The following is a 16,081-nucleotide window of genomic DNA, read 5'->3' on the forward strand; positions in this document are numbered from 1 at the left end:
TGCAAGTACAAATTCACCCCACAAAATATATGTGTTCATGTGGGTCTTTGTCTGTCTGTGTGTGTGTGTCTGTCTGGGTTGGGTGTTGTGAGTGTGAGAAAGTGTGTGCGTGTGTGTGTGTGTGCGTGTAGTGAGTGCAAAGTGTCTTAAGTCTGTGAGGGGATGCATGTGGGAGTGTGGGAGTGTGGGAGTGTGTGTGTCTGTAAGGGTGTGTGTGGGTGTCTGTGTGCGCGTCTGTGTATGTGTGTATAGGAGTGCCTGTGTGTGTGTGTGTGTGTGTGTGTGTGTGTGAGGAGTGTGTGTGTATATTGCAATGGCGGTCACCTGTAATGTGACATGAACCCAAGGTCCCGGTTGAGGCCCTCCCTGTGGGTACCGGACTTAGCTATCAGCCTCTGTTCGGCCACTTTTCTCTGCTGCCTGTCCCGAAGTCCACCTTGGAGGATGGTCACCCGAAGGTCCGAGGCTGAATGTCCTGGACCACTGAAGTGTTCCCCAACTGGGAGGGAACCCTCCTGTCTGTTGATTGTTGTGCGGTGCCCATTCATCCATTGTTGAAACCATTGCTCGGTTTCCCCAATGTACCATGCCTCCGGGCATTCTTGCCTACGGGCATTCTTGCCTACAACGTATAAGATAGACAACATTAGCTGAGTCACATGAGTACCTGCCATGTACAAGGTGGGAGGTGTCCCCACGCGTAATGGTGGTATCTATGTCCACACTCAAACGCCTTGCAGTGCCTACCGTGACAGGGTTGTATGGAGTTGTCCTGAGAGCCGGGCATCTTGCTACGAACAACGATTTGTTTGGGGTTTGGCGGTTGTATAAAGGCAAGTAGTGGAGGTGTGGGAAAGGTCTTGCTGAGGTGCTCATCCTCATTGATAATGTGTTGCAGGTCACAAAGAACATGGCGTAATTTTTCAGCTCCTGGGAAATACTGAACAATGAAGAGTTCCCAGTCGGTTGCAGCACGTGTCTGTCTCCTGAGGAGGTCATTACGGTTCCTTGCTGTGGCACGTCGGAACTGGCGGTCGATGAGTTGGGCATTGTACCCAGTTCTTGTGAGGGCATCCCTGACTACTTCCAGGTGTCCGTCACGTTCCTTCTCATCTGAGCAGATCCAGTGTACGCATAGGGCTTGCCCATAGGGGATATGTTTTAATACGTTTTGGGTGGAAGCTGGAGAAGTGTAGCATTGTGAAGTTGTCTGTGGGTTTGCGGTAGAGTGTGGTGCTGAGGTGTCCATCCTTGATGGAGATGCATGTGTCCAGAATGAGACAGATAGTCGAGAGTAGTCCATGGTGAGTTTGATGGTGGGGTGAAACTTGTTGATGTCACTGTGTAGTTTTATCAGTGACTGCTCGCCATGGGTGCAGAGGAAGAAAATGTCATCAATGTACCTGGTGTATAATGTTGGTTGGAGATCCTGCATAGAGAAGAAGTCTTGTTCGAACCTGTGCATAAAAATGTTGGCATATTGGGGTGCAAATTTGGTCCCTATGGCTGTTCCGTGTGTTTTGATGAAGAACTGGTTGTCAAAGGTGAAGACGTTGTGATCGAGGATAAAGCGGATGAGCTGTAGGATGGTGTTTGGAGATTGGCAGTTGTTGGTGTTGAGTACTGAGGCTGTTGCCACGATGCCATCACTGTGGGGGACGCTGGTGTAGAGTGTGGAAACGTCCATTGTGACGAGGAATGTTCCCGGTTCGACTGGTCCGTGGGTGCTGAGTTTCTGTAAGAAATCCATAGTGTTGCGACAGAAGCTGGAGATCCACTGTACAATAGGCTTCAAGATGCCTTCCACATAGCTGGAGAGATTCTCACATAGGGCCCCATTGCCTGACACGATGGGACGTCCTGGTATGTTGGCTTTGTATACCTTTGGAAGGCAGTAGAAGTCGCCTACACGAGAAGTATGTGGGATGAGGGTACGTAGGGAACTCTGAAGGACTGGATCCAAAGTTCTGATCAGTGTGTTTAATTCACGGGTGTGTTCTTTGGTTGGATCAGCTGGTAGTTGCCTGTAGTGTTCCTGGTTGTTCAGTTGTCGGTACACTTCCTTGCAGTAATCTGTTCTATTCTGAATGACAATGGCTCCTCCTTTATCTGCTGGTTTGATGACAATGTTGTGATTGGTTTTGAGAGCCTGGATGACATTGCGTTGTAAATGGGTGATGCTCGACCTTGTGGGTACGGCTGATGAATCTGGCATTTTTATATTTTCTGCGGTTTGAGCATACATGTCAAGCACAGGGCAGTGGCCCTCCAGTGGGGTCCAAGTTGACACCTTCTTTGGTCGCTCCTCTACAGATCCCTCTGATGACTGTTCCAGTTCAGCAGTGGGCTCATTGGGATCACTGCTGGCACCTTGAAAGAATTCCCGGAGTCTCATTCGTCTGATGAACTCCTCCGTATCTGCTGCCGGAACCAACGGGTCCATTTTGGTGGTGGGGCAGAAGTTGAGACCCCAACTCAGGACTTCAATCTCTTCTGTTGAAGGATGTGGTCTGATAAGTTGATAATAGACTTCCCCGCAGTGAAAATGTTGTCTCCTGTGGTTCCAGGGTGGGCTTTGCTATCACTGGTGAGAATGCCAAGTTTCTCCAGTTTTTTTGTTCTTGGCGTGCATGTATGTGGTACAGTTTTGTCACCTTATCTGTTTGGCAATGTCGCGTAATTGTACTGATGTATCCTGAGTGCAGGCTGAGAGTGTGGACTCCATCTGAATTTCAAGGTTGTGGCGCCTTGCTGTAGAGTTGGTGCATGAGATGATTGAGGAGTTTACGAGAGGTGCGGTGGCAAAGTCTCTCTGCGTAGTCTGTGTTGTAGGTCGACTTAAGTGGGTTTGTGATCCGTAATCCTTTTGGGATCTTTCCTGCTTGCCTGCATTCCTGTAGAAATTTGATGCCTGTGTCGATACGTGCCATCTTCTTGGAGATCCTCTCCACTTTAAGAGGGCGGTTAGTGGTGTCGATAGTAGTCATGATTTGGAGATGCCGATGTTGGACTGTGGGGTACAAAGTTAAAAATCACACAACACCAAATTTTATAAATTCTTAAGAATTTCTGTTTTTGAAATGTAACATACAGAGACATTACCTTTCTTCCTCCTTCATGGAAACACATCACTTCTCTTTTGTTTCAGGATTAAGCACCATTGTCCCAGTAACCGTCCAGGTTTTGAATTTCCCGCTCACCGGCACGAGGGAGGCAGGGTGGACCCGGAAGTCACGTGCAGCCCCTTGGGCAGCCATCTTCACCTGCGTCCGCTTTCTGAGGGCGCTCAGGGAGTTTCTGCTGTTTCTTTGGAAACTGTGTAGCCGAGGGCGTTGTGAGCTTTGGCTTCGGAGCGGTACGCGTTTATCGGTTGCGCCAAAACAGCAGCTGGTGGCCACCGAGGAGGGGAAGTGGGCTGCCTGCTGTCAGGAGCGGGCGACAGAAACTACAACTCCCGGCATGCCGGGCGGGCCGCGCATGCGCTGATGCTGCCCCACCGTGGCGGGCATGCGCAATGCCGATGGCCCGTTCATAAGGAGCACTAGGTGAGGCTCGCGAAATGAAATCAGTGTCTGGTCCCAGTGGTAAATCTGAAATATCCTCTTGATATGTGATCAAGCTTTATCCTTTTGTTTACCTTTCTGACTTGCGGGGCGAGGCGATTGCTTGTGACTAGGTGAAAAAGTAGGGAGTTGAAAAGAGTGACCCTCAAGCGAGCAGGGTGAATTGACCTGCATTGAGATAGCTTCCCCCTCCCACCTCCAGGATTCCTATGGTGCAGTGGTAATATCCCTACCTCTGTGCCGGGAGGCCCACGTTCAAGTGCCCCACTTCCTCCAGAGGCATGTTATTATGTCTCTGAACAGGTTAAATGGATTGCGGAAATATCTATGACTGGACGTTTATTATAGTACAGTGGTAATATCCCTGTCTCTGAGTTAGGGGCGCAGGTTCAAGTCCTGCCTGCTCCAGAGGTTGTGGTACGTACGTATTAACACCTCAATCAGAAATATATCCCCCGTCACGATCTCATGTGTCCCATCGAAGCAGTTGTTGTTATGGTTGTAGGAAATGTGCCTGCTGCTCAGTCTGCAAAACATAGGTAAGCTGAGGGATTAATAGACAATTTCCTGTCAACCTGTTTTTTTTTCTAACCTATTAGTACCTATGGAGCAGGTGACATTTGACCCACGCTTCCTGACTCAGAGTTAGGAACATTATCGCTGGACCACAAGGGCTCTTTAAGGAAGTGATATATTGACTGTTATGAGTGGGTGTACTACACTCCTTTTTCTTTGAATACTATGTAGGAAATTTTGTTTTTGCCCACCTTAGATTTTTCTGCATCAGCCATGACTCAGTTGGTCTTACGTCTAGCTCAGAAGGATGTTAGTTCAATTCCTATTCCAAGATTTCATCACTAAAATCTAGGCCAACAATGTAATGTAGAACAAAGGGAGTTGTGCATTGTCTGTCTTGGGTGCCGTCTTTCAAAGGGGTATTAAATCAAGACTTTCCTCTCAAATTTATGTGAAAATTCCTTTTTGTTTTAAGGAAGAGTAAGGGTGTTACCATCAATATTCTGGTCAATATTTATCCTTTAATAAACAATATTATCTGATCGCTATCACTTTACTCTTTGTCAGAGCTTACTATGAGATTTTTGGCTGCAGTTATGTTAATGTATTTTAAAAGTTCCTCATTCACAGTAAGCACTTTTGAATGACCCAAGATTATGAAAGGTGCTATGCAAGTTTTCTTTAAATATGGGATAAAGGACCTCCTGTGGTATACATTTATGTGATTCCATAACATCTGTTTAATTGTTTAATTAATGTTTTATTCCAAATCCATGAAAAGTTTTTTTTAAATCATCTATTTGAAGTTTTATGTTATGGTCTGCTCTACACAATATTTTATTGAGGAGCAAATCCTGTGTAAGATGTTGCAAGTTGAGAATTATGAGAGCTTTTAATGGTAGAAGAAACCATTGACAAGAAACACTGCTCAAAAATTATTTTAAAAATTAGATTGAAGGAAAATCATTCTTTAAGTATGCATAGGTTTTGTTTATTCTGAAAGTTGTCAATTTAGGTAGTTTCCCCCGCTCAAGGGACCTCAGTGAAAGTGGAACAGAATTAATGTTTATTATTGCTGTTTTTAACTCTGGCTGATTCAGAATCAAAGCCACGCAGCTTGCAAAGTCCCAAACCTGCTGGGTTTTGTGAGCAGTAATTGCAATGTTACAACTGTAATCAGCACCTTTGGACTTGTAATATGTGAAAATTCATTAATGGCTGCACCTTCTGATCGTAGGTTGGGTGATGATGAGATCAGGTTGGCTGATCCCATGGTATCAGTCACGAAGCATAGATCAGCATATTAAGAATGCAAAGTTAAGTTGCTACCAGAATCATATTGCTGCAGCATTTAGCTTCTGAAGAGTACAGTGATCAAGTTTGTAGATATTTCTCAGGGTGTGGTGATTCCCTAAGAATCTATTTGAGCCAGTAAAGTTAGTACTTGCTGTTTAAAGAAAAATATGCAAATAATTAGAAGAAATATGCAGTCAGAAAACAAAATAGATTCAAAACCTCATCGCCGTTTCTTTGCATAAGTTTGTCTTCAGAGGCAAACAAATGAGTGTGACAGTGTAATGTTCATGTAAAACCTAGCCTTCAGAAAACCTTGAAAACTGGAAATTGTCTCAGCTTTAAGTCACCCCAACTACAATGCTCTTAAATTAAAGGTCTGTATGTTTTTCTGAGCTCATTGGTTAAATATCTCTTATATATTTAATGTTAAATTTATGGTAAAGATGTTTCTTAAAAATTGCTGAGGCAGGAAACGTGAGTTGGAGTGAACGGTTTTACGTACTTGTAACCTCAACCTGAACTCTTGATTACTGCTAGTTATACTGTGTGACAGACTTAACGGGAGTTTAACTTGATGTAGAAAGGGCTGATGAAGGGCTTGTGCCTGAAACTTCAATTCTCCTGCTCCTCGAATGCTGCCTGACCTGCTGTGTTTTTCCAGCACCCTACTCTCAACTCTGATCTCCAGCATCTGCATTCCTCACTTTGTCCTTTTCTTTGTGTGACCCTAGATTGTGACTGCAGAGTATTTGAGTTTGGTGAATCTCACAGCAGAACACAGTCCAGCATATGATATTCGCATACCTTCTGTTTATTTTGGAGGGCTTCTAGTTAATCAATGGAATCAACACTGGCGGATTTGCCCTGCCTAATGCAGAACACCACCATCTCCAAGTTCCCCATCCAAGAAGCACACCATCCGACTTCAAACTGTAGAATGGGAAAGTGCCAAAGGAGGTCATTTGACCCACTATATCTGCTGGATTCTTGAAAGAGTCCCACTTGAACTGTTACCACTGTTCCTCCAGCGTCACTAGGTTAAAATCCTGAAACTCCTGACTTTACAGCACTCTGAGAGTCTGCAATGGCTCAAGAAGGTGGATAACCATGACCGTCTCAGGGCAGTTGGGAATGGGCAATTAATGTCAGCAACATCCACATCTGTTTTTGTATTTAAAAATGTGCTGAGCAACACAACTAATCTTGGCACATAGCAGGAATCCTGGATCTAGTTGTCTGTGTAGCTCACCTGCACTAACAAAATCTGAGGAGGAGATGCATACTGATGTATTACCTGTTTATGATTTCAGCAATAGCCTTCATGAATACCGAAGAAGACCATGTCTATGATCCTGTTTGCCTATGTGGCCCGTGTGACGGATGGGCTTCCTCTCTCTGCGTCTACAGACTTTGAGTGCAGCAGGGAGCTGCAAGAGTGTAAAAAGCAACTGAAAGTTGTGTCTAAAATGCTTGGGCAGTTTCCTGGCCGTGGAACCGTGAAGAACAATCAACTTCATATACAGTGAGTACCCCATTGCACACATTAGCAATGTGAATGCTAGAAATAGCTTCCTACACCTGAGTTATTGGAACACATGTTCCCAGTTTTTCTGAAAGCTGAGTGTATTGAAATGTAACATTTGAGATGTGCTCTTTAACTTCAGCATCAGCATCCTATACAGATCATTCCTCTCTGATGCAGCTTAGTAAGACAGTGATGCCTGTTGCTAACCAGAAAACCAGTCAACGGAGCAGGCAACAGATGTGGAGAGATAAATGGAGTTACTGCTTCACGTCTGTGATCGTTTGTCTGGAGTCTGGACAAAAGGAGACACCGCTGACACACTGACCACGATTATTTCTCCACAGATGCTGCCTGATATCCTGGATATTTCCAGCATTTTTCAGCATCCATTCTATTTTGTAAAAGTGATGGGTGTGGCACTACAGCCTACTGTGTGTCAATTTTAGGTCAGAGATGAGGGGAGTCCTTTCTCTCAGAGGGCTGTTCATCTAGGAAATTCTCTTCACAATGATACATTGGTGGCTGAGTCATTGAATTTATTCACGGCAGAATTAGAAAGATTTTTGAGAGTCCAAGGTTATTAGGGTTGTGGCAGAAGAATGGAGTTGAGAACATAATTGGATTTGTTGTGATCTTGTTGAATGGCAGAGCTGCTCAAGTGACTCCTGCTCCTAAATCCAGTATTGAATTAGATTAGATTACTTACAGTGTGGAAACAGGCACTTCGGCCCAACAAGTCCACACTGACCCGCCGAAGCGCAACCCACCCATACCCCTACATTTACCCCTTGCCTAACACTATGGGCAATTTAGCATGGCCAATTCACCTGACCCGCACATCTTTGGACTGTGGGAGGAAACCGGAGCAAACCCACGCAGACACGGGGAGAACGTGCAAACTCCACACAGTCAGTCGCCTGAGTCGGGAATTGAACCCAGGTCTCAGGCGCTGTGAGACAGCAGTGCTAACCACTGCGCCACCGTGCTGCCCTGAAGCTTTGGGTCGTTTGTAGAGCAGTTTAGCAATGAGATCGAGTACAATTATTGGGGTTCATGGTTAGTGCACAGCTTCAAATTTCTGGGTTTGCATCCAGTAAATAGAATGTCAAATGTTCTCATTCTGCCTCTTCATGTGAAATGTATGAGACAGTATGAACAGGTCATTGAACTCATCTGACTCAAGGCTGTTTTCTGCTTGAGCTCCCCAGTAAAATTCCTGTCCATATCTTACACTCTCTACTGTTTCTTTGCATTCAAGACAGTACTGTATCAAATTTTAAGGGAATTTTTGGGCTCTGTGACTACAAATTCCCTGTTTTGAGCATGCCTGTGTAAAGGTATTACCCCAGGTAGTAACGTCTCCACAATGACCAGCATTAAAATGTAACTCCAACAAGACCCATTCCTACTTCTGCAATTCTTTATGGCAGTCAGCAATGAAGTGTTTAAGTGTCCTATTTTGAGAGGAGGGCAAGTTTATTATTAAAACCAAGTGCCCATAGTACAGTTGAGGACCTGTTTTTAGTTTAACTATTGCTGCTGAGTTACTCAGGGCTGAAGGAAGCATAGCAATGAAAAGAAGCTGTGTTTTTACTGTATTCCTGTGGACTGGAGAAGCTGGAGTACTGCACCTAAATCTTTTAAGGGAGTCTTTCTTTACTCAGCGAGTCGTGAGTTCATGGAATGCCCTGTCAGTAGCAGTGGTGGACTCTCCCTCTTTATGGGCATTTAAACGGGCATTGGATAGGCATATGGAGGATAGTGGGCTAGTGTAGCTTAGGTGGGCTTGGATTGCCACAACATCGAGGGCCAAAGGGCCTGTACTGCGCTGTATTTTTCTATATTCTATGTTTTCTATGTTCTTCAACCTCATCTTGCTGATTTCAGCTATTTTTGAGCATTGCTATGATTAGCAACACAAAGTCCTGATGGCATAAAGTCCCATTCTTCCCATAATCAAGGGCAAGCAACCAGAGCACCCCTCAGCCCCACCCCTACCCTCTCCAAATTCCAAAATAGGTTTTCATGATGCATTGGTCTCAGTTAACTGGACAGTTGTTTCTTTTCTAATCTCATTGTAATGAAGTGCATAGAATTTATATGCAATATTGCAACTTAGAGATTTGGGCAGCACAGTGGCACAGTGGTTAGCACTGCTGCCTCACAGCGCCAGGGACCTGGGTTCAATTCCCGCCTCAGGCCACTGACTGTGTAGAGTTTGCACATTCTCCCCGTGTCTGCGTGGGTTTCCTCCGGGTGCTCCGGTTTCCTCCCACAGTCCAAAGATGTGCGGGTCAGGTGAATTGGCCATGCTAAATTGCCCGTCGTGTTAGGTAAGGGGTAAATGTAGGGGTATGGGTGGGTTGCACTTCGGCGGGTCGGTGTGGACTTGTTGGGCCGAAGGGCCTGTTTCAACACTGTGAGTAATGTAATGTAATTAATTTAAAGTGTTGTTAAACAAGTTCAGTATTAGCCTTGTTATTTTCCATTCTATGCTTGGGTATATTTGAGATAATTTTGACTAATGTTCTCTTATTTTAGTACTGGGCACAGGTCTGTACTTTCAACCTGCCAGAGTGTATTGCCAAATCAGGAAGCTGTAATTTAGGTTTTAGGTGTAACGCATAATTCTCTTTTGATATTAAAACACATTTATTGTGCACCATTTGGAGTTGTATCCTACATTGGGCTGTGCACTGAATCTCAGTGAAATATTAACTCTGGCTAACAGAACTTGCTTGCTTAGATCAAAGAATTTATGTACTCAAAAAAGAAACAGAACTTATACCCCACTCTTGAAAGTTTTTAAATACATGGTTATTGTAGTTTTCCATTAATTCACTTGCTCACTTCCTAGCCAATCCATATGCTTTCTAGTGGGGTATTCCCTGGATTCATTGTGGGGTATTCCCTGGATTCATTGTGCCTCTTTTCCTCCCACTCCCAGTTTTCTAAGTGTTTTGCTTTTTTGCATCTTGAAATGCCACAAGTTCTGCTTTCCTTCTCCCTGTGTAATAAGTCTTAGACTGGGGAAGCAACAGAGGAGAATGTGAACTTGTACTTAGCCTTCGTCATTAGCACTGAGCATCACTGCTTTAAACAGCAGCACCGATCTTTGAGGGAACAATCCCACACAGTATAGGTAATTGCATTCCAAAGCCCTGGTTGGAGCTGGTTGAGAAAAGGAACTGGGAAAATAGCAATTGAAAGAATAAATTTTGAAACCTAGGACAATTAATGGTGTAAATTCTGCACCCTTCAAACTCAGGAGGCAAATTTCAGCAAGGTTTTGATTATATGGCCTAAAGAGGCAACAAGAACAACATGCACTTGTTTAGAATTTTTTCTCAGTGTAAGAATTTATTATTGAGCCATTAAAGGAAGGCAAAGGGTGATCACAGGTTTAAAGAATGGGAGAGAGATAGCGGGACAAGAACTTTAGGGAGGAAGGCCATTCCACAGCTTCTAGGCTGGGCACTTGATGGTTGTGAATTGAAGCACAGCTAAAGTTATACACAATCGAAGAGATAGACAACATAATCTTCTCTGTCAGTACTATAAAGGAGTGCTGTTAAGATTAATGAGATTGTACAGGTATTTCTAATGCAACCCTGTGTTATAGAAACACCACGCTTAAAGTGTTGGCGATATACAGCCAGCACACGTTTTAAAAGTTTGCACTTTAGAAACAATGTCCTCGTTCGTCAATCGTGTTATAGTGAATTTATGCCAATGAAACACTTGTTATAGCAGAATGACCTGTATTTGCCATATGTTTCAAAATTTTCAGATTTGTGCTCTATGTAAATAGTTTGATTTAATTCTATTTTCTTCTGCAGAAACTTTTGTTACATTGTTAAAACCAACTCTGGTGCATTGAGTGCTTGTGTTTCAGTAACAGGCCACCTCATTAAAGCTGGGAAGATATAAAATATGATCCATTAAATCAGATTTCAGACTAGGATCTGATTTGCTCAGTAATAACAAATGGGACTATAACAAGTTCAAATCTCTAAGAGTATTTTGTAGGTGATATGGGGAATAGAGCCAAATCACGATGATATATTTTTTGTCCCTTTTACAGCTCAGTTGCCCTTGGCGGCTGCACCATAATGTGAAGTGAGTGGAAACCTCTCTGAAGGTTAAGCTGATTTTAGCATTTGAATGAACCCTGTGGCTTCACTACTTAACAAACAAAATATATTAGTTTAAGTTGTGCAATATTTAAGATATAAATTTACTATTCTGTTTCAATATCTTTAATGATCTTCCCTTGCCTGCTCCATCCCCAGTTTTACTTCTTCACAGGGTATCGCCTACATGACCATCTGCTGTAGCTACTACCCCACAACGATGGCATTTTGTTTCTTGGAGGAACTTGGAATGGAGTTTATCTCTTCCTTCGAGATCGCTAAAATTCACATGGTTTCAAGACCCTACGCTTTTCTTGAATTTGGTTAGTCTTCTGTCTTCTCACTGCTTGCCTTTGCCAGCCTCTCCATTTTTCCGTCACTCATGTCCCTTCCGCCTGTTGATCCCAGTGTTGAACCACAGATTCTTAAATATTTTAATGAATTCACTGTCTATTAAATTTGCATCTGTGTTTGTTTGAAAGACTGTTGAATGTTCTGAGTTGAAACTTCACCAAACTATGCAGTAGCGAAATTTCCAATAGTTTCTTTAGCTACATGGCAAAATATTAGCTTCTCAGATAGCTGCAGTTTTAAAGTGATCTTTCTCAATGTAATAATATGAGTGCAAGTAATTATTTGTTTTTTTTTAGCAAAGTGACTGTGAAGCTGCTAGATTGTTATAACAATCAGACTGGTTTACTAGTGGTCTTTTAGGAAAAAAAAACCTATTGTCATCCTGGCTTGTGACTTCAGTTTCACGCCAATATGGTTATCTTAATTCTTTAATGATGTGGGTGAAGAAATCAGCTGTCTTGTATCATCTTATAACTGAGCTGCAGCCGTCCAAGAGAATGGAAAATCACCTCTTGGGAAATAAAAATAATCCTTTGATTGCATCTCCTCGTACATCATGAGAATGACATTTTAAAAACAAATGGATGAGGCAGCTTGTTGGTGTGGAAGACTTTGTTGGATTTTTTTTCTCAACGTTTACATTGTTAGTTCCCAAACCCAGGTTTAAAAATCAGGTAGAAGAGTAGAGGTTTTCCCCAAAGGAAATGGGCAACATTAGGTTTTCTAGTGCACCGTCTAGTGGTGTGGAAACAGAGAGTGGTTTGACAATAAGAAGTAGGAACAGGAGTCTGACATTTTGGCCACTCGAGTCTGCTCCTATTCAGTAGGGAATGTGTTGCTGGTTAAAGCACAGCAGGTTAGGCAGCATCCAAGGAACAGGAAATTCGATGTTTCGGGCCAGAGCCCTTCATCAGGAGTGAGGAGAGGGTGCCAGGCAGGCTAAGATCTTAGCCTGCCTGGCACCCTCTCCTCATTCCTGATGAAGGGCTCTGGCCCGAAACGTCGAATTTCCTGTTCCTTGGATGCTGCCTAACCTGCTGCGCTTTAACCAGCAACACGTTTTCAGCTCTGATCTCCAGCATCTGCAGACCTCATTTCCTATTCAGTAGGATCATGGCTGATTCAACATTCCTTATGTCAGCTTTCCTGCCTTTTCCCAGTAACCTTTGATTCCCCGACTGATCAAAAGTCTCAGCCTTAAAAATATACAGGGAAGCTGCCCCCACAACTCTCTGTGGCAACGAGTTCCAACGACACTCAATCCTCTGAGAGAAGAAATTCCTCCTCATCTCAGTCTTAAATTGGCATCCCTTCATTCTGAGGCAGTGTCATGAGAGAAAATCTCCTCTTAGCATTTACCCTATCAAGTCGCTTAAGAATACTTGAAATAAATAAAATTCCTGGGAACTACTTCTGTCACACATTATTGTTAATGTTGGACTGAGAGCAACAAATTTCCACTGTGCTTTTCTCTTCTCCCTCATCTCAGTTATTGAGTTAATCTAACGTAATTGGATTTACTGTGTGTGCTTGTTAAACATAAAATATTACAGCCTTTCCACCTAGTGTATGTGTGCTATCCCTTTATGAAAGGGCTATGTAATAGCATCAGTCTCCTGCTCTTTCTCCATAACTCTGCAGTTCTTCCCTTTTCAAGGACCAACCTAATTCCATATGAAAGTCAGTATTGAATCTGCTTCGACCAGCCTTTCAATTGCAGGTGAAATATGTAAAAGCTGGGAATGCCGCTGATTGTGACCTCCTGAACTATGGATTGATGAGAAGGGAGTCATTGTTATATCTTATTTTTCAACATATCCATTATTCTAACCTTTTTCTTTTTGTTTCATTCAGTATCATTGCCTTCTTTACACTTTTAGCATATTTCTTCAGAAGCAAAATTGCAGTGAAAAGTACTCATCTGCTGATATTTCTTTACAAAGAAAAGGGATAAAAGCTCCTGTGTGAGATGAGAAATCTCCTTATTCCTTCATTCTTTTTGTTTTGTCGGGATGCTCAGTTTCAGGTCACTACTTGTGACCTGAGTTAAAATGAATAATTTCACTTATTGGGTTGCACGTCATGGATGGCTTCATTGAGTTAAGTGATCAGAGTCATAGCAGCATGGAACCCAATCTAGAGTAAGCTCTGATAGGGCATCTTTGGTTCAAGCTGAGTGAAAAAGAACCATAATAACCTTTCTGTTAAATAACAGCTACAGTTTCCATTGCTTTGCTAAAATAGTGTGTAGTGAAGTAGCTCCTATTGGAAATATTTCTGTTAGCCTTTTACTCTTTGTTCAGTAGATTTACATAAAACATCGAAAGGTCGGTATGGACTTGTTGGGCTGAAGGGCCTGTTTCCACACTAGGGAATCTAATCTAATCTAATCTGTTAATTTGCAGATAGTATAATACAGAAAATAAAATGGCACTATAACTATTCAAACCGGCCATCAATAAAAATCAGTGTGACCAACATCCAGAGAGAGCTAAAGGTGACACCACCCCGCCAAGTAAATATGGATGATATCATAGTTTCCAACGGGACACTGAATGGACATCTGCTTTTGCAGTCAAGCCCTGGTAAGGCCAGATCAGATACGGTCTTTTGAATGCATTGATGTTGCTCAGAAATGTAATGCTCATATATTCATTTTTTTTCCACTGTCACAACTTAAATTAGATCATAAGACACAGGCCCATTGAGTCTGCTGTGTTATTCAATCATGGCTGATAGGTTTTTCAACTCCATTTCTCTGCTTTCTCCCCATAACCTTTGATCCCCTTGGCAATCACAAACTTCTCTATCTCTGCTTTAAATATACTAAGTGACCTGGCTTCCCCAGCCTTCTGTGGCAATGAATTCTACAGATTCACCACTCTCCGGCTAAAGAAGTTACTCCAGATGAGATCGACAAGGTAAAACCAAAAGGACTGCAGATGCTGGAAATCAGAAACAAAAGTAGAAATTGCTGGAAAAGCTCTGCAGGTCTTGCAGCATTTGTGGAGAAAAGTCAAAAGGTAATGTTTTGGGTCGAGTGACCTTTCCTCAGAACTGTTCTGAGGAAGGGTCACTGGACTTGAAGCATTAACTCTGATTTCTGTCCTTAGATGCTGCCAGACCTGCTGAGCTTTTCCAGCAATTTCTGTTTTTGTTTGTTAATGGGATCAACAACAGTGATGTTTGCAGACTGCTGTGGAGTTGACTTTAAAATCAAATTCATGTTTTATCGAGAACAAATTGTATTTAAAACACTAGTTAAAAATAAGCATTTAAATTCTAATTTTTAGAACCATATTTAGTTGTGAATTTAGTCTGCATATCTCTTTGTAAACAGAATTGCTATTTTGTCTCACACTGTAAGAAGACTTCAGTCCAACTCCCTTGTTACTTGATGAAAGTTAGACTAACAAACTGCATTAGGTCACAATTTGACCTTATCATGATTGATTAGATTAGATTCCCTACACGGGGAGAATGTGCACACAGACAGTCACCCAAGGCTGGAATTGAACCTGGGACCCTGGCACTGTGAGGCAGCAGTGCTAACCACTGAGCCACTGTGCCGCCTCGAATGTAGATTCAGTGGCTAGATACAGGCATACCATTCAGCAGTGTTAGCCATTTAGGGATACAGAGTGCTAGGGTTTCCATGCAACTTTGAGGAATGTGATGCAAATATTTTATGAAGGTGATAGTTACCACACTCTGCTTTTCTCATTATGGTTGTGATGTAGAGACTAACTGGTTTCCAAAAGGCTGCTTTTGTGGCCAACATCCATGCATTGTAAAATTAAAACATTGCTTTGCTGATAAACACTAATTATAAAGCAATATTTATCAAACAAATAAGTTAAACCTAGGAATAACTGTTAATTCCTACACAGCCCATCAAAAAAGTCAGTCTTAATGTTGATTTTTATTCGTTCCATTGTCAGATATGAACAGGCCAATTGAAAGTTGTCCTCAGCAAAGTAATTATTTTAGACTTAATGCCAATTTGAGAATCTCAGAACGGCTTCTCATGACGGTTGTTTCAAGTTTTCCTTTAGTAATATTTGGAATGGTGCTGCTTCAGTCGTGAGCTGCTTTTGGCACAACTCTCCTGTTACTAGCTTTAATGGCCTTAAGTTACAGCAGAGACCTGTAGTTATGTGAGCTAGATACATTTACAGTTTTTGAAAGTGCATCAGGGCTTTTATATGAATCATGTGATCTCATGCATACAACTGTACATTTGCGGTGGATGACGTCGGCCACCTTTAACCATGGTGTCATTTCTCCCACATTGGAGAATCATGCAGAGTTTCTGACCATAACGCTTTGGGGCGAGCTTTGCTTTCATATTGCTTCTTGTCAATAGAATCACAACTATTGTTGGATATATCTTCATAGAAAGAGGAATTGGATTTAAGTAGTAGCTGCTGTTCCAAATTTGTCATCCTGGAATTATCAGTGTTGGTACTGTCGCAGCTCTATTTTGCATCTCCCTGTCCTTATCGTGTACTGCAGAGACCCTCCTAAGACCATAAAACTATAAAATGTAAGAGCAGAATTAGGCCATTCAGCCCATTTGAGTTTACTGTGGCATTTATAATTGCGGTTTCTCAACCCATTCTCCTGCCTTCTCCCTATAACCCAATCACTCTTATTACACTTTTCACTATTTATTTGTTAAATACAAGCTACAA

At 42.5% G+C, this 16,081-nt stretch overlaps 1 protein-coding gene across 3 annotated transcripts in view; it reads left to right on the forward strand.

The window, feature by feature from the left end:
- The first annotated feature begins 3,291 nt into the window (after positions 1-3,291).
- Positions 3,292-16,081, forward strand: part of sec22c (SEC22 homolog C, vesicle trafficking protein) — a 35,752-nt gene continuing 22,962 nt past the window's right edge. For 2 of the 3 annotated variants that reach the window (XM_060825200.1, XM_060825197.1), the window contains exons 1-4: positions 3,292-3,545; positions 6,686-6,897; positions 11,193-11,356; positions 13,793-13,972. In XM_060825200.1, the coding sequence (XP_060681183.1) occupies positions 6,716-6,897; positions 11,193-11,356; positions 13,793-13,972 (526 nt within the window). In that variant the 5' untranslated portion in view covers positions 3,292-3,545; positions 6,686-6,715. Of the gene's footprint in view, positions 3,546-4,043; positions 4,103-6,685; positions 6,898-11,192; positions 11,357-13,792; positions 13,973-16,081 lie in introns of those variants that run through there. The other variant, XM_060825198.1, reaches the window with a different exon arrangement.

The sequence above is a fragment of the Hemiscyllium ocellatum genome, chromosome 5 (genome assembly GCF_020745735.1).
Source record: "Hemiscyllium ocellatum isolate sHemOce1 chromosome 5, sHemOce1.pat.X.cur, whole genome shotgun sequence".
In the NCBI taxonomy this organism is placed as follows: domain Eukaryota; kingdom Metazoa; phylum Chordata; class Chondrichthyes; order Orectolobiformes; family Hemiscylliidae; genus Hemiscyllium; species Hemiscyllium ocellatum.